Source organism: Oryctolagus cuniculus, chromosome 18, assembly GCF_964237555.1.
Source record: "Oryctolagus cuniculus chromosome 18, mOryCun1.1, whole genome shotgun sequence".
In the NCBI taxonomy this organism is placed as follows: domain Eukaryota; kingdom Metazoa; phylum Chordata; class Mammalia; order Lagomorpha; family Leporidae; genus Oryctolagus; species Oryctolagus cuniculus.
Window position 1 is genome coordinate 3478160 of NC_091449.1, and position 24092 is coordinate 3502251.

At 68.8% G+C, this 24092-nt stretch overlaps 4 protein-coding genes across 9 annotated transcripts; 2 read left to right on the forward strand and 2 right to left on the reverse strand.

The window, feature by feature from the left end:
* Window positions 1–54: 54 nt before the first annotated feature.
* Window positions 55–7917, reverse strand: NAT14 (N-acetyltransferase 14 (putative)). Of its 3 annotated transcripts, none has more exons than XM_051842221.2 (3): window positions 7785–7917; window positions 1382–1501; window positions 55–1080 (listed from the first exon to the last, which is right to left on the reverse strand). In XM_051842221.2, exons 2-3 carry the CDS (start codon window positions 1451–1453, stop codon window positions 532–534), a joined length of 621 nt encoding a protein of 206 aa, XP_051698181.2. In that variant the 5' UTR covers window positions 1454–1501; window positions 7785–7917; the 3' UTR covers window positions 55–531. The 3 variants fall into 3 exon arrangements, with proteins under 3 accessions (XP_051698181.2, XP_051698180.2, XP_051698179.2); XM_051842220.2 differs by lacking the exon at window positions 7785–7917 and adding an exon at window positions 1765–2209; XM_051842219.2 differs by lacking the exon at window positions 7785–7917 and adding an exon at window positions 1760–2204.
* ZNF628 (zinc finger protein 628) lies at window positions 2361–5515 on the reverse strand. The gene has a single exon (XM_051842215.2). It carries the CDS (start codon window positions 5513–5515, stop codon window positions 2456–2458), a length of 3060 nt encoding a protein of 1019 aa, XP_051698175.2. The 3' UTR covers window positions 2361–2455.
* A 54-nt stretch (window positions 7918–7971) lies between the features above and the next one.
* On the forward strand, window positions 7972–14541 carry C18H19orf85 (chromosome 18 C19orf85 homolog). Its single transcript, XM_051842224.2, has 2 exons — window positions 7972–9997; window positions 13955–14541. Exons 1-2 carry the CDS (start codon window positions 9825–9827, stop codon window positions 14370–14372), a joined length of 591 nt encoding a protein of 196 aa, XP_051698184.2. The 5' UTR covers window positions 7972–9824; the 3' UTR covers window positions 14373–14541.
* A 650-nt stretch (window positions 14542–15191) lies between these two features.
* ISOC2 (isochorismatase domain containing 2) lies at window positions 15192–24042 on the forward strand. Of its 4 annotated transcripts, none has more exons than XM_051842223.2 (7): window positions 15256–15334; window positions 15947–16056; window positions 19705–19854; window positions 20721–20930; window positions 22325–22395; window positions 22473–22590; window positions 23639–24042. In XM_051842223.2, the coding sequence occupies exons 3-7, from the start codon at window positions 19717–19719 to the stop codon at window positions 23717–23719; spliced, it is 618 nt and encodes a 205-aa protein (XP_051698183.2). In that variant the 5' UTR covers window positions 15256–15334; window positions 15947–16056; window positions 19705–19716; the 3' UTR covers window positions 23720–24042. The 4 variants fall into 4 exon arrangements, with proteins under 4 accessions (XP_002724421.3, XP_008252092.3, XP_051698183.2 ...); XM_051842222.2 differs by having other exon boundaries at window positions 15281–15370; XM_002724375.5 differs by lacking the exon at window positions 15947–16056 and having other exon boundaries at window positions 15192–15334.
* The last annotated feature ends 50 nt before the right edge of the window (window positions 24043–24092 follow it).

The following is a 24092-nucleotide window of genomic DNA, read 5'->3' on the forward strand; positions in this document are numbered from 1 at the left end:
GAAGCTGGGGGGGGGGGGCGGAGGCGGGGGTCCAGAGACAGACTGGAAAAGGCATCAGAGAGAGGAGGCCACTTCGGGCTTTATTAACAAACAGTGTAGGAAACCAGATGGCTGGGTCCGGAGGAAGAGCCGCGGCCCCTCGCAGCTCCCCAGCCGCGGCCGGGTGCCCGCTGCCCACAGCACCTCGTGTCCCCCACCCCTCTCCCCGGGAGGCCCTGTCCCCTCTGGCCGTGTCCTGTGCAGCTCCCAACTCCGCTAGGTGTCCCTTCCTGGAGGGCGGGGCAGGCTGGGGACACAGGTGCCCCTGGGCTGGGGGCGGGGGTGGGTCCGTGACCTCTGGTGGCCCAGGAGCCACGAGGGAAGAGGGATTCCTGAGAAGTGCAGACCCCCCCAGACACCACGCGGACAGACCGGCGGCCGAGCCCCAGGTGTGCTGGGGAGTCACGCACGGGGCACCGGGCATGCAGCGGGCGCCACCTTCCAGCCCCGCCCCATCCTCCCGGTGGCCACGGGGACACTCAGGGGTGGGGGTCACAGGTCCTTGCAGAAGTCCCTCACGAGCGCGTAGCCCATGCAGCCCCAGCCACCCTCTGCCTGGTAGCCGCAGCCCTCTAGCATGCTGGCCACGCCCCAGGCGGCCACGGCCACGGGGACGACCAGCCGGGCGCGCGTCTCCCCCATACCCCCAGCCCAGGCCCGAGCCCGGGACTCGGCGAATGCCAGCAGCCTTCTGCCCACGCCTTGGCGCCGGTGCCAGCGGGAGACAGAAAGGCGGGTGACGCGGGCTCCGTCCCCTGCACTGGTGCCGGGGGCCAGGGCCAGGACCCCGCACACGTCGCCGGAGCCGCGCACGGCCACCCAGGGCCCCCCCAGGCCGCCCGGGGGAGGCAGCGAGCCCCAGCGGGCTCGCAGGCCCAGCTTCAGGGCAGCCACGGCCAGGAACACCGGCAGCAGGAGGGCCAGGGCGAAGGAGGCCAGGACCAAGCGCAGGCCGCTGCTGGCCGCGGCCAGGAGGAGCAGGGCCGGGGGCCGCGTCAGCACGTGGAGGGCCACCCGGTTCTCCGTGTCCTTGACGCCGGCCTGTGGAGAGGGGTCCTCGGCTGTCCATCACACTGTGTGTGGCGGGGGAGGGGCCCCAGGTGGGAGCGGAAGGCGGTGTGGGGGCTGCATGGGTGAGAAGCTGGGGGCGGGGGCATCCAGGTCCGTGGCCCTGCCCGTCAGAGCCTGCGCCCTCCAGCAGCCAGCTGCTGCCAGCCCCTGGCAAAGGGTAGAGGGCAGCCGGGAGCCAGGGGGACCCAGGGAAGAGGCAGCCTCGGAGGACACTCGCTCGGGGCGGCTGAGCCCACTCCCAGCGAACCCCGGCCCCCGCCCCCGGGCTCACCTTTAACATCTCCAGCACCAGGGGCCTCTCATCCTCCCTCATCTCCCGCACGGACAGGTGGCTGGGGGCCATGGCGGCCCCCAGGCGCCCGCCCCCGGGCGGGGAGCTGGCGTCGTGCACCTGCCGAGGACACAAGCAGATCAGCGTCAGGTGGCCGCCCGCCGGGGTGCGGGGGACAGCAGCGCTTCCCGGGGCACTCAGGCCCGCGGCGCCCCCGAATGTTCCCCGGGACTCCCGCGCCCCGTGCTGCTCGGCCGTGGGCCCCAGCACTGCGCAGCGCCTGACCCTTCCCCGACGCAGGGGCCGCCGTGAGGGCCCCCACCCCCGCCCCTGCAGGCGTCTCCCGCCCCCTCGCGTCGCAGGAGGACCCGCGAGCACCTTACACGAGGTGTGGGGGAGCGGGGTCGGGCAGGGGTCGCCGGCGGAAGTGGCGTCAGAGCCGAACGGGGCGGGCGGGGGCGCGGGCTCCCGGCCTCGGCCACCGCAGCCAGGCCTCCCGATGGGGCCCGAGGCTGCGAGCCGTGACTCTGCCACGTGACCTCGCCGAGCCCCGGGGAGAGGGCCGCGGCCGCGGCGGGCAGGAGTGGGCGCGCGCCCCTGCGCGACGTCCCCGCGTCGCCGGGCAACGGGCGCGGGAGGGCAGTGACGGCAGCGCGCGGGCTCCCATTGGCGCGCGGGCCCTCGCGGGAGGGGCTGCGCCCAAGCTCCGGTCCCCGGGGACCCGCACCCCAGCCCCGGCTTGCAGGGCTCTGAGGGGCGAGGGTCTCTTCCCCCCTCTTCAGGGGGGAGGCGGGGGGTGCCTGGCAGCGAACCAGCGGCAGAACCGGGGTTCGGGTCCCCCCCCCAAGGCCAGGGAAGCTGAGCTCGTGCCCCGCCCCAGGACATGAAGCAAGTCCCGGCTCCGGGCTCCCAGGCGGGGCCACAGCCCGGGCGCTGTCCCCCTCCCCCCAGCCCCCACACCCCAAGAAAGCGAGAGAGAAGAGATCCGCGGTCTTTATTAACCAAGCCTGGCCCGCAGGCCCTGCACTCTGCAGGCGGGGTCTGCGTGAGGCGGGCGCGGACACCCGTGGGGCCTCAAAACGTGTGCACCAGCTGGACGGAGGGCAGGGTCTGCACGATCTGGATGGAGGGCAGGGCCTGCGGGGGCACGACGCCGGGCCCAGCTCCTGCGGGGACCACTTGTACCATCTGGGCCGGGGAAGCGGCGGGCAGCCCGGCGGGGGCAGCCGCGGGGCCAGGCGGCGGCGGCGGCGGGGCCACGAGCTGCAGCGTGGCTGCGCCTCCCCCCGCGCCGCTGCCCTCCAGCAGCTCGCTAGCGGGGGCGCTGCGGATGATGAGAACCTTCTGCCCGGGCGGGCCGGGGGCGGGCGGCTCGCTGAGGCCGGGGGCGAGGGTCTCGACCTCCTGCACGCACAGCCGGGTCTGCTCCCCGTCCGCCCCGCTCAGCACCAGCACGCTCTGCAGCCCCTCGTCCGTCTGCAGCGTCTCGAAGAGGACGTCCTGCACCACCCCCGTGCCGGCCTCCGCGTCCCCCGCCTCCCCAGGGCCTGGGCCCGTGAGCAGCTCCTCCGCGGCTCCACTCTGCACCACCAGCAGGTTGGGGGCCTCGGTGGTCACGGTTGCCCCGCCGGAACCCGAGAGCTGGCCCGCCACGGGCTGCAGCTGCACCGTGGTCACTTCCTGGGCCGGCTGCAGCTGGACCCCACTCACTTCCTGCGGCCCTGCCTCCCCGCCCCCTACGTTCTGCAGAACAATCAGGCTGTGCCCCCCAGCACCGGCGCCCGCACCGCCCCCTCCCTGTCCCCCCAGACCTCCGGCGCCTGGCAGCCACACGACTCCCGCCCCCTGACCGGCTTTCCCCACTGCCCGCTCACACGGCCTCCCGCGGCTGCCCCCAGCCCCAGCGCCGGCGGAGGGCAGCAGGATGAGCTTGGGGGGTGCGGGCGGGGCCGGGGGCGTGGGGGGCTGCAGGCTGCTGGGGATCAGCTGGAGGCCCTGGGCGGTCTGCACGAGGAGAAACGTCTGCGAGTTGGGGGCTGCTGGGCCCGGGGCCGGAGCCGCGCCCCCCGCCACCTCCAGGGAGAGTGTGGCCTGGAGGTGCGGGAGCACGTGCACGTCCTGTGTGGCCAGCGGGGCCGGGGCGGCGGCCAGCGGGGCAGGCGCGTGGGGGCCGGCCGCGGGGGCGGGGGCGGCGGCAGTGCCGGCGGGGGCGTGCGTCCGCATGTGCCGCTGCAGGTAGGCGGCCATGACGAAGCCGCGGCCGCACACCGGGCAGGCGAAGGGGCGCTCGGCCGAGTGCGTGCGCTGGTGCAGCAGCAGGTTGGAGGAGTGCGTGAAGGTCTTGGGGCAGAGCGGGCAGCGGAAGGGGCGCTCGCCCGTGTGCACGCGCTGGTGCTGCCGCAGGTTGGAGGTCTGGGCGAAGCTCTTGCCGCAGACGCCGCAGGCATGGGGGCGCTCGCCCGTGTGCACGTGGCGGTGGCGCCGCAGGCACGACGTGTTGCGGAAAGCCTTGCCGCACTCCCCGCACGCGTAGGGCCGCTCGCCCGAGTGCAGCCGCAGGTGGTACTGGTAGTGGGACGACCACTTGAAGGTGAGGCCGCACTGGCCGCAGGTGAAGGCGCGCAGCCCCGTGTGCACGCGCTGGTGGATGGCCAGCAGGGACGAGCGCTTGAAGGCCTTGCCGCACTCGCCGCACTGGTAGGGCCGCTCGCCCGTGTGGTCCCGCAGATGGTACCGCAGCCCCGAGGAGCCCTTGAAGGCCTTGCCGCACTCGGCGCACTTGTAGGGGCGCTCCGCAGAGGCTGGGGCGGGCGGGGCCGGCGGCTGCGGCGGCGGGGCGGGGGCGGCGGGAACCAGCGGCTCCTGGGGGCAGGTGACCTCGGCCGCCTCGGCCTGCGGGGGCGGGCGCCCGGCCGCCGCCTCCTCCACGTGGCACTGCTGGTGCGCCAGGAGGCTGGCCAGCTGCGGGAAGGCGCCGTCACAGCTGCCGCAGCGGAAGGCCTGCCCGCCGGCCGGCGCGTGGCTGTGCTGGTGGCGGGAGAGGCCGGCCACCGTCCGGAAGGACTTCCCGCAGGGCAGGCAGGCGAAGCCGGGCGCGGCGGCGGGCGCGGGCTGTGGCAGAGGGGCCCCGGGGCCCAGCGGCGCCGGCGGGTCGGCCTTGGGCGGCTCGCGGGGCGCGTCCTGGGGCCCGGGGCACGGCTGGTGCTCCAGCAGCAGCTCCTCGCTGCCGAAGCCCTGCTCGCAGCCGTCGCAGCGGTACACCAGCTCCACCGTGGTCTCGGCGGCCGCCAGAAACAACTCGGGCACCACGGGCGGGGGCGGCGGCGGCGGCGCGGGGGGCGCGGGCGGGCTGGGCGGCTGCAGAGGCGGCTGCAGGTAAGCCTCGGTCACCAGGACCTTGCCGGCGCCGGGGCAGGGCTCCCGGGGCGGTGGGGGCGGGGCGGCGGGCGCGGGGCCGGCGGCAGGCGCGGGGCCGTGCGTGCGCTGGTGCAGCAGCAGGTTGGAGGAGTGCGTGAAGGTCTTGGGGCAGAGCGGGCAGCGGAAGGGGCGCTCGCCCGTGTGCACGCGCTGGTGCTGCCGCAGGTTGGTGCTCTGCGTGAAGCTCTTGCCGCAGACGCCGCAGGCGTAGGGGCGCTCGCCCGTGTGCACGTGGCGGTGGCGCCGCAGGCTGGACGAGTTCTTGAAGGCCTTGGGGCAGTCGGGGCACGGGTAGGGGCGCTCGCCCGTGTGCTGCCGCAGGTGGTACTGGTAGTGGGACGACCACTTGAAGGCCAGGCCGCACTGGCCGCAGGTGAAGGCGCGCAGCCCCGTGTGCACGCTGCGGTGGATCTGCAGCAGCGACGAGCGCTTGAAGGCCTTGGGGCAGTCGGGGCACGGGTAGGGCCGCTCGCCCGTGTGGCCCCGCTGGTGGTACAGCAGCGCCGAGGAGCCCTTGAAGGCCTTGGGGCAGTCTGGGCACTTGTAGGGCCGCTCGCCCGTGTGCGTGCGCTGGTGGTGCAGCAGCCGCGAGGACCAGCGGAACGACTTGCCGCACTCCCCACACTCATACTGGGCTGCGGGGGCCGCGGGGCCCGGCTTCTCCCCGGCCCCCTCCGCGGTGGAGGCAGGCGCCATGTCCGCGTGGGAGCCGACCATCACACCTGGCGGAGGGATTCTGGGTCAGCGGCGGGCGCTACACTCAGCCCCAGGCCACACTGGCCGCCTCCCCGGCCACCCACCCCGCGGGGGGCCTCCCGTGGGATGTGCGCTCCCAGCAGCCCAGGGTTGCCCAGGAAAGAGGCTGCCAGTGTCAAAATGGAAACCGCCCGACACACTGGGACAACGGGTCACCCTCGCGACGCTGGCCATCTCCCCGGACTGAGCAGCCCGGGCGCGGCCGGCAGGCCTGTGCTCCTTGCCCGCACAGCCAGGCCGCGTCCTCTGAAGACCTCACCCGCCTGCGCCCCCACACGGGCTGCGGCCCGGCCTCGCCCTAAGCCTTCCGTCTGCCCACAGCCTCTGCAGGGCCCTGGCCTCCAGCCAGTCCCCCTAGCCACCATCACCCTGCCTCCTCGCTCACTCCCTCTTGAACCCCCAATCCCTGGACACCAGCAGGTCTGTGGCCCCTGCTGCTGCGGGCCCTGTGCCACTGTCCCGCCCCCATTCTCACAGCCCCTCCCCCAGCCTATGCTGGCCCCACTGCACACACCCCGCTCTGAGGCTCCCTGGCAGCCTCTCTTCTCCCCAGACTCCAGCACCCCGTCCTCTCCTGCTCTAAGCGGGCAACCCCGCCACGGACCACGCCGGCTCCGGGGAAAACACAAGCAATCCGGAGAGGAAGCCCTCAGCTTCCAGCCAGCGGCTCCCACCTCCCAGGGGAGCCCCGGCTGTCTCTCAACTGCAGGGCAGGTGCTGCCGGCCTCTGGGGTGAGGCCAAGGGTCCTTCTCAACACTGCAGGGGGTAGGACCACCCCCACGCCGTGGAGAATGCTGAGACCCCTCCCCCACGAGGAGCCCACTGCCCTCCATGCCTGTGCCCTCGCATTCCCACAAGTCTCCCCGGGAGCCGTCCCACTCCCAGGGCTGCGCACCCCTGCCGGGCTGTGCCACGTGGCACACCTTGGACTTCCCATGCCCAACCCCACCCCAGCTTCCTGCGCCCGCTTCAGCCCGGACTCAGCCCCGTCTTCTGTCTGAAGGTGGCAGCCAGGGGCGCCGGGCCCTCCTCGCCCGCCTCTCTCCCCCTGGCTCTCCGAGGCGGTCCGCCAGCAGGGTCCCCTGCGGAAGCCGGCCACTTCTGGAGGCCCACCTGTGTGCTGCCACCTCCTCTCCCGGAGGCCGCACCAGGCCTCTGCCCCTGCCCCTGCCCCTTCCCTTCCTAACCCCACCTGTCCCCGGCACAGCAGCTCCAGGGAGGCCACTCCACTCCGCTGCCCTGAGACCTCCCAGAGGTCCCGTTTCTGAGCCTGCGGCCCCGTCCCCTCCATGCCTTCGGCTGCGGGTCACCCCGGCCGCCAGCTTGCTCCCTCCTTGGGGCACCTGCCGGCGTCCCCAGCCCCCACCTCACCCCCAAGTCTTTGCCGACACTCCCCAGTCTCTGCCCCAGCCTCATCCGTGTCTCCATGGCACTCGTCCCCTCGGCGGTGGCCGGGCCAGAGTGTCCCGTGGGGCTGTTTTGTGCACGCCGCCAGCGCCAACCACGCCCCCGCAGCCGGGACCACCACACTGGCTCCTGATGTCACCAGACTGACTCTGGGGCCTGCTCAACCCTCGCCTACCGCCCCCAAGACCGACTGCGGCAGCCCCTGCTGCAGGGCCGCCCCAGCGTGCAGAGGACCACCCAGGGTGCGGCCTCGGCCACGGTTTCCCCAGGCCGCAGAAACGGGGGCCTGTGTCCAGGGAACGAATCCCTCTGAAGCATGAATGAATGAATGAATGAACGAATGAATGAGCACCCCCCCGAAACGGTAGGCGAGGCCTCTGCGGGGACCCGTGCGTGCCCAGAAGCTGGTGCGCCTCTAAGAAGACCGAGCATCGCTGGGGTCCCAGCGGCCGCGGCCCCGCTGGTGCACGGAGCAGAGCCGGCCCCTACAAGGCCGGTTCACGCCCTTCCAGCAGGTCGGACTGCCCCTTTAAGAGGGCGCCGCCACTGAGCGGCCGGGGAGCTTTTCCTGCCATTACCTACGCAGCCGTCACGGCCTTTTAATAAGACAACTCCTTTTAGGGGGCAAACAAACAAGAGGGGCGGCTTCTGTAAAACGCAGCCTCTGGCCCTTTAAGAGGGCGGCGCCGGCCCAGCGGGCACGAGTCGGCGGTAAAATAGCGACCTTCCCTTTAAGGCACCCCTTCCGGTTTCACGCTCACCGCTTCCCCAACGTCTCCGCCCTCCGGTCCCTCCCCCCACTCCCACCCCGCGGGGTCTCACCTGCGGCCCCGACCCGGGGAACGAGGGCGGGGAGCCCCAGAGCCTTCCCGCGGGGGCCGACGGGAAGGGGGCGCCCCGGTGGCGGCCGTGCGGGACAGGGGGCCGGGGAGGGGGGCGGGGGCGCGCTCCCTCCCGGCGGCCCCCGGCGCGAGGCACCCAACCTTTATCGGCGGCCTCTCGCGCACACAAACCCCGACGTCGCCGTCGCGCGTCATGACGCGCGCGCGCCGAGGCCCCGCCCCGAGCCGCCGCGCTCCCGGGCGCCGGCGGCGCGTGGCATCCTGGGAGTTGTAGTTCTCCGGGCCGCAGGCCAGGGCCTTCCGTTGTCCACCGGCTTTTTTGGAGGGCGCGCTGTTTCCCTAAGAGCAGCGTCCCTTTTACTTCTGCTTTCGTTAAACACTGGCCACAAAGGAGGCGTCCACGCTGCCCAGAGGGCTACCAGGCAGGGCGGACGTGGAGGCGCAAAACTCTGCCAGCCCCGTGCCCCAGCCACCTGGTCCTCGCCCAGCCCGGCAGGAGGCCCACAGGGTCCAGAAGCCGACGCGGCCCTGCTTCAAGCCAGGAAGTGGACAAAGCTTTGAAGTCCACGACGCTTCCTGATCGTGGTAGCAAGCCCCCTCGGGGCAAGCTCCGGGGAGAAATCTCAGGCCAGGCCGTGTCCAGCGTTATCCAGGCCCAAAGGGAGTGGGGGGGGGGGGGAGGTGGCTGGAGCAACGGGGCTGCCCCAGCCCCCGCCAGCTCTGAGCTGAGCCCTTCCGTGTAGCTCCTCTGTGGGCCACAGGGGACATGAGGGGGTCTCTGAGGACCCTGGAGCCAAGACGCAGGGGGGGGGGGGTCTACCCCAGACCCTCCGCCCACAGAGCACCAGGAGCCGCTCCCCGGCCCCTCGACGTGGTCAGCGCCTCCCAGAGGGTCCCCGATCCGAGGCGGCCCCAGCCCCGCCCTCCCGTGGTCTCCCATCCCAGGGGAGCTGGAATTTTCTGGGCGTCTTCCTCCCGGGTTCTCTAGGGCGGCCCTGCTCACTGCTGCACACAGTAGGCGCTCAATAAATGCTGAAGCCCCGCCCCCATCACTGAGCCGGCTGGGTTAGGAGCCGGAGACCGGCGAACACCTGTCAGCGCCTGGAAGCGCAGGTAACCAGGGAGTCTCACCTGGCGCCGCGCCCTGCACCTTGGGCCGGAACGTGGGCGCCCCCTGGTGGAGCCTCCGGAGGTGTGCGCCCGGCCCGGCCCGGACTGGCAGGTGCGGCGGCCGCCCCCATGCTGCGCTCACCCTCCAGCGCCCCCACGGCCCCTTGCCGAGGGCACCTGCACCTACCCCTCTGGGCCGCGGCCAAGACATAGAGGGAGGCCGAGCGACAGAGCTGAGCGGACGACAAAAGGCAAAGAAATGCAGTCCCGAGGGAGGGACGAGGGGGAGTCCGGACCGAACACCCGACAGGCCCGAGGGTCGCAGTGGGGCTGGAGACCCTGGAAGACCCCTGAGAGAGTCCCTGACGCCCCGGCTGGGCCTGCTGTGCACCTGCCACCAGCACCCAGGCCCCACGTCCCCTCGGTAGCCTCCCTGGGGAGAAAGCTGCGGGCCAGTCTTGGCTTCCCCTGGAGCCAGGGAAGGCGGCAGGGGCAGGTGGGCGTCGGCCCCACACCTCGGAGGCTCCCTCCGGCCCCCTCCCCAGGACGCCAATTAAGGGTCCTCCACGCTAATCGCTGCGGTTGACACGCTCTGGCCGCCTCGCCTCCCTCCGGAAGCCTTTGTCCCCTTAATTGGCTATCTCCAGGCGCTTTTCTCTGCACCTGCCCACGCGCCCAGCCCGGATCCCAGGTCCAGCTATGTGGTAATTGGGCACTGGAGGGGAGGGGGCGGTGCGCAGAAAGCCCCCTCCCCTCCCTGCCCCATGCCCGCCTATATCAGCCCCTCACCTGCTGGGCCCTCAAACCGCGGGGCACAGAGAGAGGTCTTGTCCTGTCCCAGGGCCCCACCTCCATACTCCCCACCCCACGCCTCGGCCGTGTCCACCTGCGCCTCTTCTCCCGCTCGGCCATGCACCCCGGCGTCCCCGCAGCCCCTGGGGTCTCTGAGCCCGGCCCCAGGGAGCTGTGCGCCTTCGTGAGCGGGGCGGCCGCCCACATGCTGCGGGCCCTGCAGCCCCGGCGCTCCAAGCCCCCCAAAAGGAGGCCCAACCACAGACGGTTCCTGCACAACCAGATCTGCAGGTGAGGCGTCGGCAGGGGCGGGGGCGACCCTGGGGCTGAACGAGAACAGCACCTACTGTGCGCCAGCCCCCCCAAGATGGCGGTGGAGAAGCAGTGACGCAGTCAGTGAGCACAGGAGGTGGTAGCGTCTGGGCAGAGGCGGCCAGGGCTGCAGGGGAGAGGACGGGAGAGGCCCCAGAGCACCTGCAAGTGGCCGTCAGCCGCATCGGGGACGGACCCAGTGGCACCCTGGGCTGCACCCCTGCGAGCCGTGGCTGTGCTGTCCACTGGGCCTGGACGTGGACAAAGCACGGGGGAGTGGGGCCCCGGGGCCCCTTGGAGCAAGCACTGGGGGCCAAAGGAGCCCCCCCTTCTCTGAGTTCTTGACCCCAGGCCACAGGGTCTCTCTTGCAGGAGGGGAAGTTGAGGGAGGGTCTGGGACAGCCTCTCTGAGGGGCCTCCCAGGGGGCCAGTGGGAGGCTCGGGAAGAAGCGGGGGTCTGAGCGCATGTGCCCCGGCCTCCGCACCCCTCCACCTGGCGACCCTGCCTCCGTCCCTGTCAGCCCAGCCCTGCCGGTCCAGCCTCCCTCCCCCCAGCCCTGCACTCCCCCCCTACACCCGCCAAGGCTTCACCCCTGCCCTGTCGCCTCCAAGTCGCCCGCGTGCTGGCTTCGGTCCCTGGCCCTGCTGCAGGCGTGGCGGCTGCACAGCCAGAGTCCAGAGCACATGTTCGCCATCACTCAGCCGCCCGGGGCTGGATGGTGGTGATGGAGGCGACGACAGCGAGGACGGTGATGGTGGTAGTGATGATAGGATGGTGGTGGTGGTGGTGGTGGTGATGAAAGCGAGGATGATGATGGTGAGGATGATGATGGTGGTGGTGGTGATGGTGAGAATGGTGGTGATGGTGAGAATGGTGATGGTGGTGAGGATGATGACGGTGGTGATGGTTGTGACACTGGAGGTGAGGATGGTGAAGGTATCTAACAATTGTATGACAATATGAAGGATCTTCCAGAGGTTCATGGGAAATGCACATTATGGGGAAAAACCACATGAGTTTTGAATTCTATGCATCAAAATACTTATCTCTCTTTTAAAAAAAGATTTATTTATTTGTTTGAAAGGCAGAGTTACAGAGAGGCAGAGAGAGAGAGAGAGGAGAGAGAGGGAGAGAGAGGGAGAGGTCTTCCATCCACTGGTTCATTCCCTGACAGCCAGGGTGAGCCAAACTGAAGCCAGGAGCTTCCTCCGGGTCTCCCACACGGGTGCAGGGGCCCAAGGACTTGGGTCATCTTCTACTGCTTTCCCAGGCCACAGCAGAGAGCTGGATTGGAAGTGGAGCAGCCGGGACTCGAACCCACGCTCACATGGGATTCCAGCACCGCAGGCCGTGACTTAACTCATTAATGCAACAATACTGGCCCCAGAATAAACATCTCTCAATCGTGTTTTTCCAGGAACTTGTTTGAACTCCCCTGGAGCGTGCCAGGCACCATGCACGCGCTAGCATATGAATCCATAGAAAGTTACGAAGTGAGAATCAGCTCCAGGGAGCCAGGGAGGGACCGCCGACCTACGGGGCGCAGAGAGGCCCAGCTCACGTCCCGAGCTCTGCTTCCGGAAGATTCAAAGCCAATCTGAAGCGAAGTAGGAGTAGGAGCCGGGTCCGACCTAATCCCGCCCCCCACTGCAAGCTCTCTGCCCAGCACCCCCACCCCGCACAGGGCCCCGTCTTCCCAGCTGGCCCTGTAACGCCGCTCCGGCCCGCCCCCTGTGCAGCCCACCCGGACCCCGTGTCCACACCCGCACGCCCAGAACCAGGGCTCCCAGGATCCCGGGCTTCCCCGAGGGCCTCCAGGTCCGAGCACTGTCACTCAGTGCCTTCCCGTCATCTGCGTGTCTGAGATCGATCGATTGATTGATTGACTGGAAAGGCAGAGTTATAGACAGACACACACACACACACACACACACACACAGATCTTTGGGGCCAGCGCTATGGCACACCAGATTTAGCCGCCACTTGCAGTGCTGGCATCCCATATGGGCGCCGGTTCTAGTCCCGGCTGCTCCTCTTCCAACCCAGCTCTCTGCTGTGGCCTGGGAAAGCAGTGGAAGATGGCCCAAGTGCTTGGGCCCTGCACCCACGTGGGAGAGCTGGAGGAAGCTCCTGGCTCCTGGCTTCAGCCTGGACCGGCCCCAGCTGTTGGGGCCGTCTGGAGAGTGGGCCTGTGGATGGACAATTTCGCTCTTTCTCTCTGTCTCTGTCTCTCTCCCTCCCTCTCTGTCATTCTGCCTTTCAAATAAATAAATACATCTGTTTAAGATAGATTTTTGTTTATTTAAAAGGAAGTGAGAGGGAGAGAGATCTTCCATATGCTGGTTCACTCCCCAAATGCCCACAATAGCCGGGACTGGACCAGGCAGAGGCCAGGAGCCTGGAGCTCCATCCGGGTCCCCCACGTCAGGTAGCAGGGACCCAGGCACTTGGGCCGTCCTCTGCTGCCCCCCAGGGTGGGGACCCCCACGTCAGGTAGCGGGGACCCAGGCACTTGGGCCGTCCTCTGCTGCCCCCCAGGGTGGGGACCCCCACGTCAGGTAGCGGGGACCCAGGCACTTGGGCCGTCCTCTGCTGCCCCCCAGGGTGGGGACCGCCCGTCAGGTAGCGGGGACCCAGGCACTTGGGCCGTCCTCTGCTGCCCCCCAGGGTGGGGTCCCCCACGTCAGGTAGCGGGGACCCAGGCACTTGGGCCGTCCTCTGCAGCCCCCCAGGGTGTGCATTAGCAGGGAGCTGCATCACAACTCAAACCCAGACAAGAGGCGGCTAAACCCTGCACCACCGTGCCCACCCCACACATGGCTTTAAAAAATTATTTATTTGAAAGACAGAGAGAGACACAGAGAGATGTGTGTTCCATCCACTGGTTCACTCCTCAATTGGCCCCAACGGCTGGAGCTGCGCCGATCGGAAGCCAGGAGCCAGGAGCTTCTTCCAGGTCTCCCACATGGGTGCAGGGGCCCAAGGACTTGGTCCATCTTCTACTGCTTTCCCAGGCCATAGCAGAGAGCAGGATCGGAAGTGGAGCAGCCGGGACTAGAACTGGCGCCCGTATGGGATGCTGGCACAGCAGGCGGCAGCTTTACCTGCTGTGCCACAGCGCCGGCCCCTCCCCACCTGTATATGTATGTGTATCTCTCATGGAAGGTTAGCGCACACGCACACACACGCACCGCCAGTGAGCACTGGGTGGACTTCCCGAGGCACCCAGCAGAGTGACACAGACGCCGACCCAGGCCTGGCCCAAGCCACCATCCTGACCCCTCTGCTTCCCGACACAAAGGCAGGCCCGCGGCCCCCACTGTGAGTCTCAGGCCAAGCCGCGGACTCCCTCCTGGTGCCGGGACCCACGTCCAGGGCCCAGCTCGCCCCGTGGCTGCACCGGCGGCTCCTCTGTGCGTACCTGGGTCCCCAGTCCCCTTCCGAGGACACCAGAGGGGACGAGGACCCACAGGAGCGACTGTCTCACCCTTGTCACTTCTCAAGGCCCCCTCCCCAAATCCGCTCTCCTCTGAGGTGCTGCAGGCTGGGGCTTTGGCATTCAAACTTGGGGGGACACACGTGGCCCGCGGCAGCTGGAGACCCATGTGGGTTGCTGGCTGGGGGGGGGGGGCGGTGCGGTGACAGTGGTGTGACAGATGCCACGAGGCGGGCGGGCTCAAGAGCTGCTCTAGAAGTGGAATCCAAGGCCATCCATGTCCCACGGCCACCGCCAGCCCACAGCCCACCCCAGAGTGAAAGACACCCCTTCTCTGGGGTATTTTGTGCAGTGCACAACCCCAGCACCTGTGCAGAGCAGCCCTATGAATGGACTTAGAAACACTGAACGGTCCGGGGAGGTCAGGGGGGGAGGGGGGGTCCGATCTGGCCCCCCCCCAGCGGGGGCAGCCACCCAGCTAATGCCCTTCTCCCCGCAGGCAGTTCGCCACGATCGAGGCGGCCACGCAGCGCCTGGCCCTGTCCATCCTGTCCCAGGAGGCGCCTCCCCAGAGACGGCCACCCCGAAGGCCGCCCCCACCGCCGCCGTCCCCCTTCCTGGGGGTGGCCTGCGCCGAGGCCCCCACGGAGGGGCCCCACGCCAGCCCCAGCCTGAGCCTCGCCGCCCTGGACGCCGCCACCCTGGACCTCTTCGAAGACATCGCACTGGCCCCAGAGAACCCCGCCCCTCAGCTGGCCGCAGCTGGGCCGGCTCCACCTGTCCCCGACGCCCTGACCCACACCCAGCATGCCCTGGAGGGGGCGGCCTCCGAGTGGGGCTGGGCGGACAGGTGGGAAGTGCCCTGTGCCTGGGATTCGCCCGGGGCCCCGGACGGCTGGGGGGCCTGCTGCCCGTGATGGCCAGCCCAGGCCCAGCAGGCGCCCCAGCCCTGCGGAGGCGGGCGCAGCCTCACCGCTGGTCCTGGGCGGGGGGCTCCCTCTCACGCCCCTCCCTGGCGCCGCTGCGCCCAGTGTCTGCCCCCGACCCGGACCCCAGGGCTGGCAATAAACCTGACCGCAAAGCCGCCGGGGTCTCCAGCTTCAGACTGGACGCGCAGCGGGGAGATGTCGCGGGGGCCGCGGGACAGCGGGGTGGGACGGTCAGGGAGCGCGCCCAGCGTCTGGAGGGCGGCTGGACGTTAGCCCGAGGCTACTCCCAGACCGACGCGGGCAGCTGTCCATCTCTCGCCACCCACGTCCAAGCCCAGAGTCCGAATCCTACAAACACCATGCAAGCAGAGCACGGACGCCAGGCCCCTGCCCCTGCCCCTGCCCTGGCCACCGCCTCCCCCTCCCCCTCCCCTCGCCCCCGTCCTCTCTCCGGCCCTCAGTGACGTGGTCTGCACCGGGCCCAGCCGAGGTACCTGCCCTCTCCGGCTGGAATCCGAACTCCCCGCGACCACCCAGTGCCGCCCCCTGCCACTCACGCCCGCTACGGCTCTCCATTGGTCGGATGCGCTAACTCCCCGCCCCGCCGCCCTCCTACGGACCAATCATGTCCTTAGGACCGGCAGCCTAGCAGCCACGGCCCCTTTATTGAGGACGAAGATTGGTCGAAAGGGAGGGACCGGACAAAATTGGCGAGCGCTGATTGGGCTGTTTTACCCAAGTGGGCGGAACCGCCGGGGAGTTGGGGGGGCGGAGGCAGCGGTGCTCACGGATTGGCCGGAAGGGAAGGGGGCGGACAGAGCGAGGCGAGCACCGATTGGGAGGCTCGGCCAGGGTGGGCGGGACGCAGACGGGAGGCGGGCCACGTGTTTGGTGACCTTGCGTGGGACCCTAGTCCTGCTGACTGGGAGCGGAAGTGCGGCTGCCCCGAGGTGAGTGTCCTCGGGCTCGAACCCGGCGCCTTCCGGGTAAGTCCGCGCTCGCAGCCCGCGCCGCTCGGAGCGCGCGGGGAAACTGAGTCTCCGCCGCGGGGAGGAGGCGCGTGGCGCCTCCGGCCCCGGCTGGCCGGGTGGGGGACGGGAGCCCGCCTCGGCCCCGCGTGGGCCGTGGCTTTGACCCTCGTCCCTCCGAGGGAGAAGGAGGGGCGCAGACCAGTGGACCTTGCCCCGGGGTCGGCCGGGAAGCCCCGGGGCTGGGGTCGCGCGAGGCCCCTCTGGACGCGCCCCAAGCCCCAGGCATGCTCTGGCCTCTGCCCCCAGGGCACCCAAGTCCTCTTCCTTGTTTTTATCTTGGAAACTTTCTGAAAGTGTGCCCCGCCGGCAACCGCACCAAGCACAGACACACAGCGCAAATAATGCCCCCGAGGCCGGCAGCTGGCTGAACACATCGGAGTTAGAGCGTCCAGGGGCTGCTGCACCCTTACAGGGCCACACCGGCCAGGGCTGGGCCAGGCCCCTGCAGGAGCCTCCTCCGGGTCTCCCCCATGGGCGCAGGGGCCCAAGCACCTGGCCCATCTTCTGCGGCTTTCCCGGGTGCACTTGCAGGGAGCAGGATGGGAAGTGGAGCAGCCGGGACTCGAACTGGTGCTGCAGGTGGCAGCTCAGCCGGCCGGGGCCCCTGCTTTGACTTCGGACGCCCCGGACTGGTCTGACAGGTCTGTAGCCTTACGTGAACCTTTCATAACACTTTCATAACACAGTGTTTGTCAGGCGCAGTGGACTAGGACGACAGGGAAAATCAGTGTCCACCCTCTGCCCCCGGCGCGGGCCCGTGGCTGCCGCACCTACCAGAGAGGGCAGAGAGGCGAGCCCAGGCTCGCTCCGGGTGCAGCCCGGGCCTCCCAGACCCGGCCCTGCGGCTGTTCCCGAGCCCTCTCTGGAGCACTGTTTCCTGCTCCGACTACAGCGAGCTCCCTGGTGGTTCTTCTTCGTTCATGCATTCATTCATTTTGTGGCTGCAGAGGATCTACAGTGACCAGTGCCCCGGGGAGTGAACCAGTGGGTCAAAGATCTCCCTCTCTCAGACCCAGGATCTCAGATCTCAGGGCGGGTTTCCTGGCCGGAGAGGCCGAGTAGCCACGGTCTGGGGTCTTCCTGGCCTTCTGAGTGCCCCTGGGAACCACGAGGACCCAAGACCAGCCCCGCCCACACGGCCCCCCTGTACTGGAGGCTGCACAGCTTCCCACGCCCCACCCCCGGATCGGCCCTCCCTGCCCCCACCTGCAGCTGTCCCTCGGTGCTGGGGATCCCCGCGCCCACTCTGTGCAGTCCAGGTGGACGCACAGGTGCAGCAGGGCCCCGGCGGGGGGGGGGGGGGGGGGACGTGGTCCCGGGGGCAGGGCCAAGGGGGCCAGGGGCCTGGCAGCCAGCTTGGTCGCCCAGAGCGACCGGGTCCCCGGACGTCGTGGCAGGGCGGTGCTAAGGGTTTGTTTTAGCGGACCGTCTGCTCAACCTGTTCTTTTTTTCAAGAGATCTCATGTGGTCAAAGCGTTTCCTGTGGGCGGTGGGCCTGGAGAAGCAGGGGCGCGGGGTGAAGCCGTGAGCACGCACGGCGCACGCGCGGTGGGAGCTGCACGCAGGGACATGGGCAGGGTCCCGGCCGCGGGAACCCCGCAGCCAAGGGTGCGGGTGCTGACGGGGTGGCCGCGGGGCCTTGTGGGAGTCGCAGCCCTGTGGAAGCAATGCAGGCAGAGGCTTCGCCGGTTCTGTCCTTTCTCTCTATTTCTTTCTTTTTTTCTTTTTCTTTCTATTTTTTTTTTTTATTAGGCAGAGTTAGTGAGGGAGAGACAGAGAGAAAGGTCTTCCTTCCGTTGGTTCACCCCCAAAATGGTCGCTACAGCCGGAGCTATGCCGATCCGAAGCCAGGAGCCAGGTGCTTCTCCTGGTCTCCCATGGGGTGCAGGGCCCAAGCACTTGGGCCACCCTCCACTGCCTTCCCGGGCCACAGCAGAGAGCTGGACTGGAAGAGGAGCAACCAGGACTAGAACCCGGTGCCCATATGGGATGCCAGCGCGGCAGGCGGAGGATTAACCAAGTGAGCCAGGGCGCCGGCCCCTTGTTTCTTTCTAAGATTTAGTTATTCGAGAGGCAAAGCTGCAGAGAGAGAACCGCTGGTTCACTCCCCAGATGGCCACAACAGCCGGAACTGGGTGGATGAGAAGCCAGGAGCTTCTTCCAGGTTTCCCACATGGGTGCAGGGGCCCCAGGACCTGGGCCATCTTCCACTGCTTTCCCAGGCCACAGCAGAGAGCTGGATCAGAAGTGGAGCAGCCAGGACTAGACCAGCGCCCATATGGGATGCCGGCACTGCAGGTGGAGGCTTTACCCGCTATGCCACAGCGCCGGCCCCTCTTACTTTTCTAATTGTGAAATACGAATCATAAAAGACTCCCCTTAGGATGCCGGCATCCCGTCGTGCCATGCCTGGGTTGAGTTCCGGCTCCTCTGCATGGATTGCAGCTTCCTGCTGACGTGCAGCCGGATCCCAGCCCCAGGGGAGCCCAGGGAGTTCAGGGGAGCTCAGGCTCCTGGTAGTGGTGACTGCCGGGTCCCAGCCCCAGGGGAGCCCCGGGAGTTCAGGCTCCTGGTAGCGGTGACTGCCGGGTCCCAGCCCCAGGGGAGCCCCGGGGAGCCCAGGCTCCTGGTAGCGGTGACTGCCGGGTCCCAGCCCCAGGGGAGCCCAGGGGAGTTCAGGCTCCTGGTAGCGGTGACTGCCGGGTCCCAGCCCCAGGGGAGCCCAGGGGAGTTCAGGCTCCTGGTAGTGGTGACTGCCGGATCCCAGCCCCAGGGGAGCCCAGGGGAGTTCAGGCTCCTGGTAGCGGTGACTGCCGGATCCCAGCCCCAGGGGAGCCCAGGGGAGCTCAGGCTCCTGGTAGCGGTGACTGCCAGGTCCCAGCCCCAGCCGGTGTGGACATTTCGGTGATGAATTAGCAAATGGCAAATCTTTCCTTTTTAAATAAAATGAAAATAAGTACATTGTTTAAAACTTAACGATTTTTAATTCGTTACTCTGAGAGCTTCCATCCACTGGCTCACTCTCCAAGTGCCTGCCCCCTTTTAATTATTTTTAAATGTGCAGTCCCAGGCCACGGGTGTGGCCAGGCATTAAGCTGCCCTTGGGGACAGCTGCATCCCGCACCCACTGCCTGGGACCCCGTCCCGCCTCCGCTTCCAGCCCCCGCTTCCTAAGGAGCCTGGGAGGCGGGAGATGATGGCCCAAGGCCTGCGGTCCCGGCCACCCACGTGGGAGTTCTGGCTCCTGGCTTCCGCCTGGCCCAGGCCCAGCTGTTGTGGGCATTTGGGGAGTGAACCAGTGAATGGAAGATCTCTCTCTCTAACAAATATATAATAAAGTAAAATAAAGCACACAGCGGAGAGCCAGCCTGCCGCCCCAAGCACAGTCCGTCCCCCTGGGCTCCTGGCCGCCCCCATGCAGAGTGCATCTCCCAGACTCCTGGCCGCCCCCCACCACACAGAGTCCTTGCCCTGGGCTCCTGGCCGCCCCCCCACACACAGAGTCCATGCCCTGGACTCCTGGCCACCCCCTACCACACAGAGTCCGTGCCCTGGGCTCCTGGCCGCCCCCCACCACTCAGAGTCCGTGCCCTGGGCTCCTGGCCACCCCCTGCCACGCAGAGACCGTGCCCTGGGCTCCTGGCCACCCCCTGCCATGCAGAGTCCGTGCCCTGGGCTCCTGGCCGCCCCCCCCACACACAGAGTCCAGCCCCCTGGGCTCCTGGCCTCCCCCCACCACGCAGAGTCCGTGCCCTGGGCTCCTGGCCGCCCCTGCAGAGTCCATGCCCTGGGCTCCTGGCCGCCCCCTACCACGCAGAGACCGTGCCCTGGGCTCCTGGCCGCCCCCTACCACGCAGAGACCGTGCCCTGGGCTCCTGGCCGTCCCCTACCACGCAGAGTCTGTGCCCTGGGCTCCTGGCCGCCCCTGCAGAGTCCATGCCCCCTGGGCTCCTGGCCGCCCCCTACCACGCAGAGTCTGTGCCCTGGGCTCCTGGCCGCCCCTGCAGAGTCCAGCCCCCTGGGCTCCTGGCTGCCCCAGCACCGGCGTTTCCTGCTCTGCCGTCTGGCGTGGGTGGGGCCTCTGGGGCTGTGTGCTGTGGGCTGTGCCCGGGCGACAGGGCAGTGGCACCTCCTCCAGACCTGGGGGCTCGGCCGCCGTATGGGCTCGTGGGTACACAGAATGCCAGGGGCCCCCAGTGCCCCAAGTGCACACAGGCCCTGGACAGGAGCCGGGCACCTCCCGGAAGCTCCCCACTCTCCACCTGACCCTAAATCTGGCCCTCTCCCAGCCCACCTAGGAAATGGCGGCTGCGAGGCCTGGCCTGGGCCGAGTCCACCCTGGGTCCTCCATCTTGTTCCTGTGCGACATGCAAGAGAAGTTCCGCCACGGCATCGCCTACTTCCCACAGATCGTCTCGGTGGCCGCGCGCATGCTCAGGGTGGGCCCCAGCCTCCTCCCTCAGACCAGCAGTGCAGGCCCAGCCTCCTCCCTCAGACCAGCAGTGCACGCCCAGCCTCCTCCCTCAGACCAGCAGTGCACGCCCAGCCCTTCCCCCTCAGACCAGCAGTGCACGCCCAGCCCGCCCTCCTCAGACCAGCAGTGCAGGCCCAGCCTCCTCCCTCAGACCAGCAGTGCACACCCAGCCCTCCTCCCTCAGACCAGCAGTGCACACCCAGCCCTCCTCCCTCAGACCAGCAGTGCACGCCCAGCCCTCCCTCAGACCAACAGTGCACGCCCAGCCCGCCCTCCTCAGACCAGCAGTGCAGGCCCAGCCTCCTCCCTCAGACCAGCAGTGCACACCCAGCCCTCCTCCCTCAGACCAGCAGTGCACGCCCAGCCCTCCCTCAGACCAACAGTGCACGCCCAGCCTCCTCCCTCAGACCAGCAGTGCACGCCCAGCCCTCCCTCCTCAGACCAACAGTGCACGCCCAGCCCTTCCCCCTCAGACCAGCAGTGCACGCCCAGCCCTCCTCCCTCAGACCAGCAGTGCACGCCCAGCCCTCCCTCAGACCAGCAGTGCACGCCCAGCCGGCCCTCCTCAGACCAGCAGTGCACACCCAGCCTCCTCCCTCAGACCAGCAGTGCACGCCCAGCCCTCCCTCCTCAGACCAGCAGTGCAGGCCCAGCCTCCTCCCTCAGACCAACAGTGCACGCCCAGCCCTCCTCCCTCAGACTAGCAGTGTATGCCCAGCCTCCCCCCTCAGACCGGGGATCCAGCCCCACTCGTCTTCTCTTAGACCTGGAAGCCCAGGTCCTGGTGCCTCCTCCTTGAGACCCACACTTTCCTGCCCCCACCCCGTGCAGGTGGCGCGGCTGCTGGGGGTGCCGGCTGTGCTGACGGAGCAGTACCCACAGGGCCTGGGCCCCACGGTGCCGGAGCTGGGCGCCGAGGGCCTGCGGCCTCTAAGCAAGACCTGCTTCAGCATGGTGCCCGCCGCGCGGCAGGAGCTGGACAGCCGGCCTCAGCTGCAGTCCGTGCTGCTCTGTGGCATCGAGGCGCAGGCCTGCATCCTGGTGAGCCCCGGCCCCGCCCCCGGCGCCCCACCCTGAGGGGAGTCACCTGCCCGATGGCAGACACCTGACCCACGGGAGGCACCTGCCCCAGGGAGTCACCTGCCCCATAGGAGATACCTGTCCCAGGGAGACACCTGACCCAGGGAGACACCTGTCCCAGGGAGTCACCTGCCCCATAGGAGACACCTGCCCCAGGGAGTCACCTGACCCAGGGAGACACCTGCCCCAGGGAGACACCTGACCCAGGGAGACACCTGCCCCATAGGAGACACCTGTCCCAGGGAGTCACCTGCCCCATAGGAGACACCTGCCCCAGGGAGACACCTGCCCCAGGGAGACACCTGTCCCAGGGAGGCACCTGTCCCATAGGAGACACCTGCCCCAGGGAGACACCTGTCCCAGGGAGGCACCTGCCCCATAGGAGACACCTGTCCCAGGGAGGCACCTGTCCCAGGGAGTCACCTGCCCCATAGGAGACACCTGACCCAGGGAGACACCTGTCCCAGGGAGGCACCTGTCCCAGGGAGACACCTGTCCCAGGGAGGCACCTGTCCCAGGGAGACACCTGCCCCAGGGAGACACCTGCCCCAGGGAGACACCTGTCCCAGGGAGGCACCTGCCCCAGGGAGACACCTGTCCCAGGGAGGCACCTGTCCCAGGGAGTCACCTGCCCCATAGGAGACACCTGACCCAGGGAGACACCTGTCCCAGGGAGGCACCTGTCCCAGGGAGACACCTGTCCCAGGGAGGCACCTGTCCCAGGGAGACACCTGTCCCAGGGAGGCACCTGCCCCATAGGAGACACCTGACCCAGGGAGGCACCTGTCCCAGGGAGACACCTGTCCCAGGGAGGCACCTGCCCCAATGGCAGACACCTGTCCCACAGGAGACACTTGCCCCACGGGAGGCACCTGCCCCAGGGAGGCATCTGCCCCCTGGGACACTGCCCTGATAAGAGACACCTGCCCCACGGGAGACACCCGCCCCACAGGAGACACCCTCCCCACGGGAGACACCTGCCCCAGGAAGGCACCCGCCCCACAGGAGACACCCTCCCCACGGGAGACACCTGCCCCAGGGAGGCACCCTCCCCACAGGAGACACCCGCCCCATGGAGACACTCGCCCCACGGGAGACACCTCCCCACGGGAGACACCCGCCCCACAGGAGACACCTCCCCACAGGAGACACCCACCCCACAGGAGACACCTCCCCACGGGAGACACCCTCCCCACGGGAGACACCCGCCCCACAGGAGACACCTCCCCACAGGAGGCACCCGCCCCAGGGAGGCACCTGCCCCAGGGGGGCACCCTCATCCTCACGCCAGGTCCTCAGCCTGGCCCAGGCCCTGCTCCCCTCCGGGGTTGGCCCTGACCCTCTTGTGCCCCCAGAACACCGCCCTGGACCTGCTGGACCGGGGGCTGCAGGTGCACGTGGTGGCGGACGCCTGCTCCTCCCGCAGGTGAGAGGGCTCTCCTGGGGTGGGGGCGAGGGAGAGCCGGGGCACCAGGTGACGGCCGCCCGCCTCCCCCCCCGCAGCCAGGTGGACCGGCTGGTGGCGCTGGCCCGCATGCGGCAGAGTGGCGCCTTCCTCTGCTCCAGTGAAGGGCTCATCCTGCAGCTCGTGGGTGACGCCGCCCACCCCCAGTTCAAGGAGGTAGGGCACTGCAGGGAGAGCCTAGCTGGGGGGGGCTGCACCCCCAAGTAACAGAGCCGGAGGGGGCCCGGTGTCCCTAAGGGGGTGGAGTCCGGGAGTGCTTCCTGGAGGAGGCAGCGTTAGAGGGATGGGAGACCCTTGACACCCCCATGCCTCCCACCTCTCCCTGTCCCATGCCCCCTCCGCCAGTCTCGGCATGCACTGCCCATGTGGGCTCCCTGGCGCTCTCCCGGGGCCTGCCCAAGGACGCCACCTGCTTCAACCCCTCGGCTCTCAGGAACTTGAGGCGCCCTGTCCCCCGAGGTCTGCCCCTTGGTGAGCACTGCTGTGTGTCAGCCATGTGCAACCCCGCGGTGGGGTGGGGGGCAACAGCAGGGCCACCCCCACCCCCCGGGGCCAGGAGAGACAAAGGCAGAGCCCTGCTGGGGAGCTGGAGCTGAGGGACGGCCGTTGGTCCCCAGGTGCTCCCGGCTGAGGGGACACCTGGGGGAAGGCCAGGGCTGGCTTGGCCTCCAGGAGGGTCCAGTGAGGGCCGGGCTGGGGGGAGGGGAGGCATGCAGCCGCCAGAGCCCCGTCTGCCCTGAAGACTGGGGGTTCCAGCCAGCTTGCAGAGCTGTCTATGCTGCTACCTGGTGGCCGGTGGGTCAGCGTGGCTGGCGTGTTTGGGTGAGGCCAGCAGCGATGGGAGGTCTGGACCACAGTGGAGGCAGCGGTGGGCGGGCGGGCAGGTGCATGGCCCGGGGCTGGTTGCTCTTGTCTGAGAGACATGGGGGCAGAGCCTGAGCTGCACGGGAGAGCTGAGGGCCCCCAAGAGGGGCAGGGGCGATGAGCTCACTGAGGAAGAGGAAGGTGTCCCAGAGAAGCCCCAGCACTGAGCATGTGCCCTTGGGCCCGGCCAGCAGAGCCGACCAGGATGCTTGGCAGTTAGGAGCTAAGCCAGGAAAACCAGGGACGGTCGGCTCGGCCAGCTGCTGCCCAGAGGTGTGGGGAGATGAAGCTGCCGAAGTGTCCCTGGGATCTGTCACACTGAATCCCCGCGCCCCTACAGATCCAAAAGATCATCAAGGAACCCGCCCCGGACAGTGGGCTGCTGGGCCTCTTCCAGGGCCAGAACCCCCTCTTCAGCTGATCACCCACCCTGCCTCGAAGGAAGACCACCCTCCAGCCATCCGGACCTTGGTGGAAGCGCTTTCCCCCATCCCTGCCTCCCAAGAGTGGTGCGATCCACCAGGAATACCGCCCCCTCGGGAGGGGGCGGGGCGCTGCCTTCCCATTGGACGGCCGCTCCCGGAAATGCAAATGAGACTCCTGGAAGCTGGCCGGGAGTTGGCTGAGGGAGTCGTGGGGGTGGGGCTCGGCCCCGGGCCGCTGCAAGGGGCGGGAAGGGGAGGGGGTGGGAATGTCACCGACTGTGAGACCCGATCTCGCAGAATAAACATTGATGTGGCTGTGGACCGAACCATTCTTGGGTTTGGGGGGTAGCCCGGGGGCGACTGGGGGCT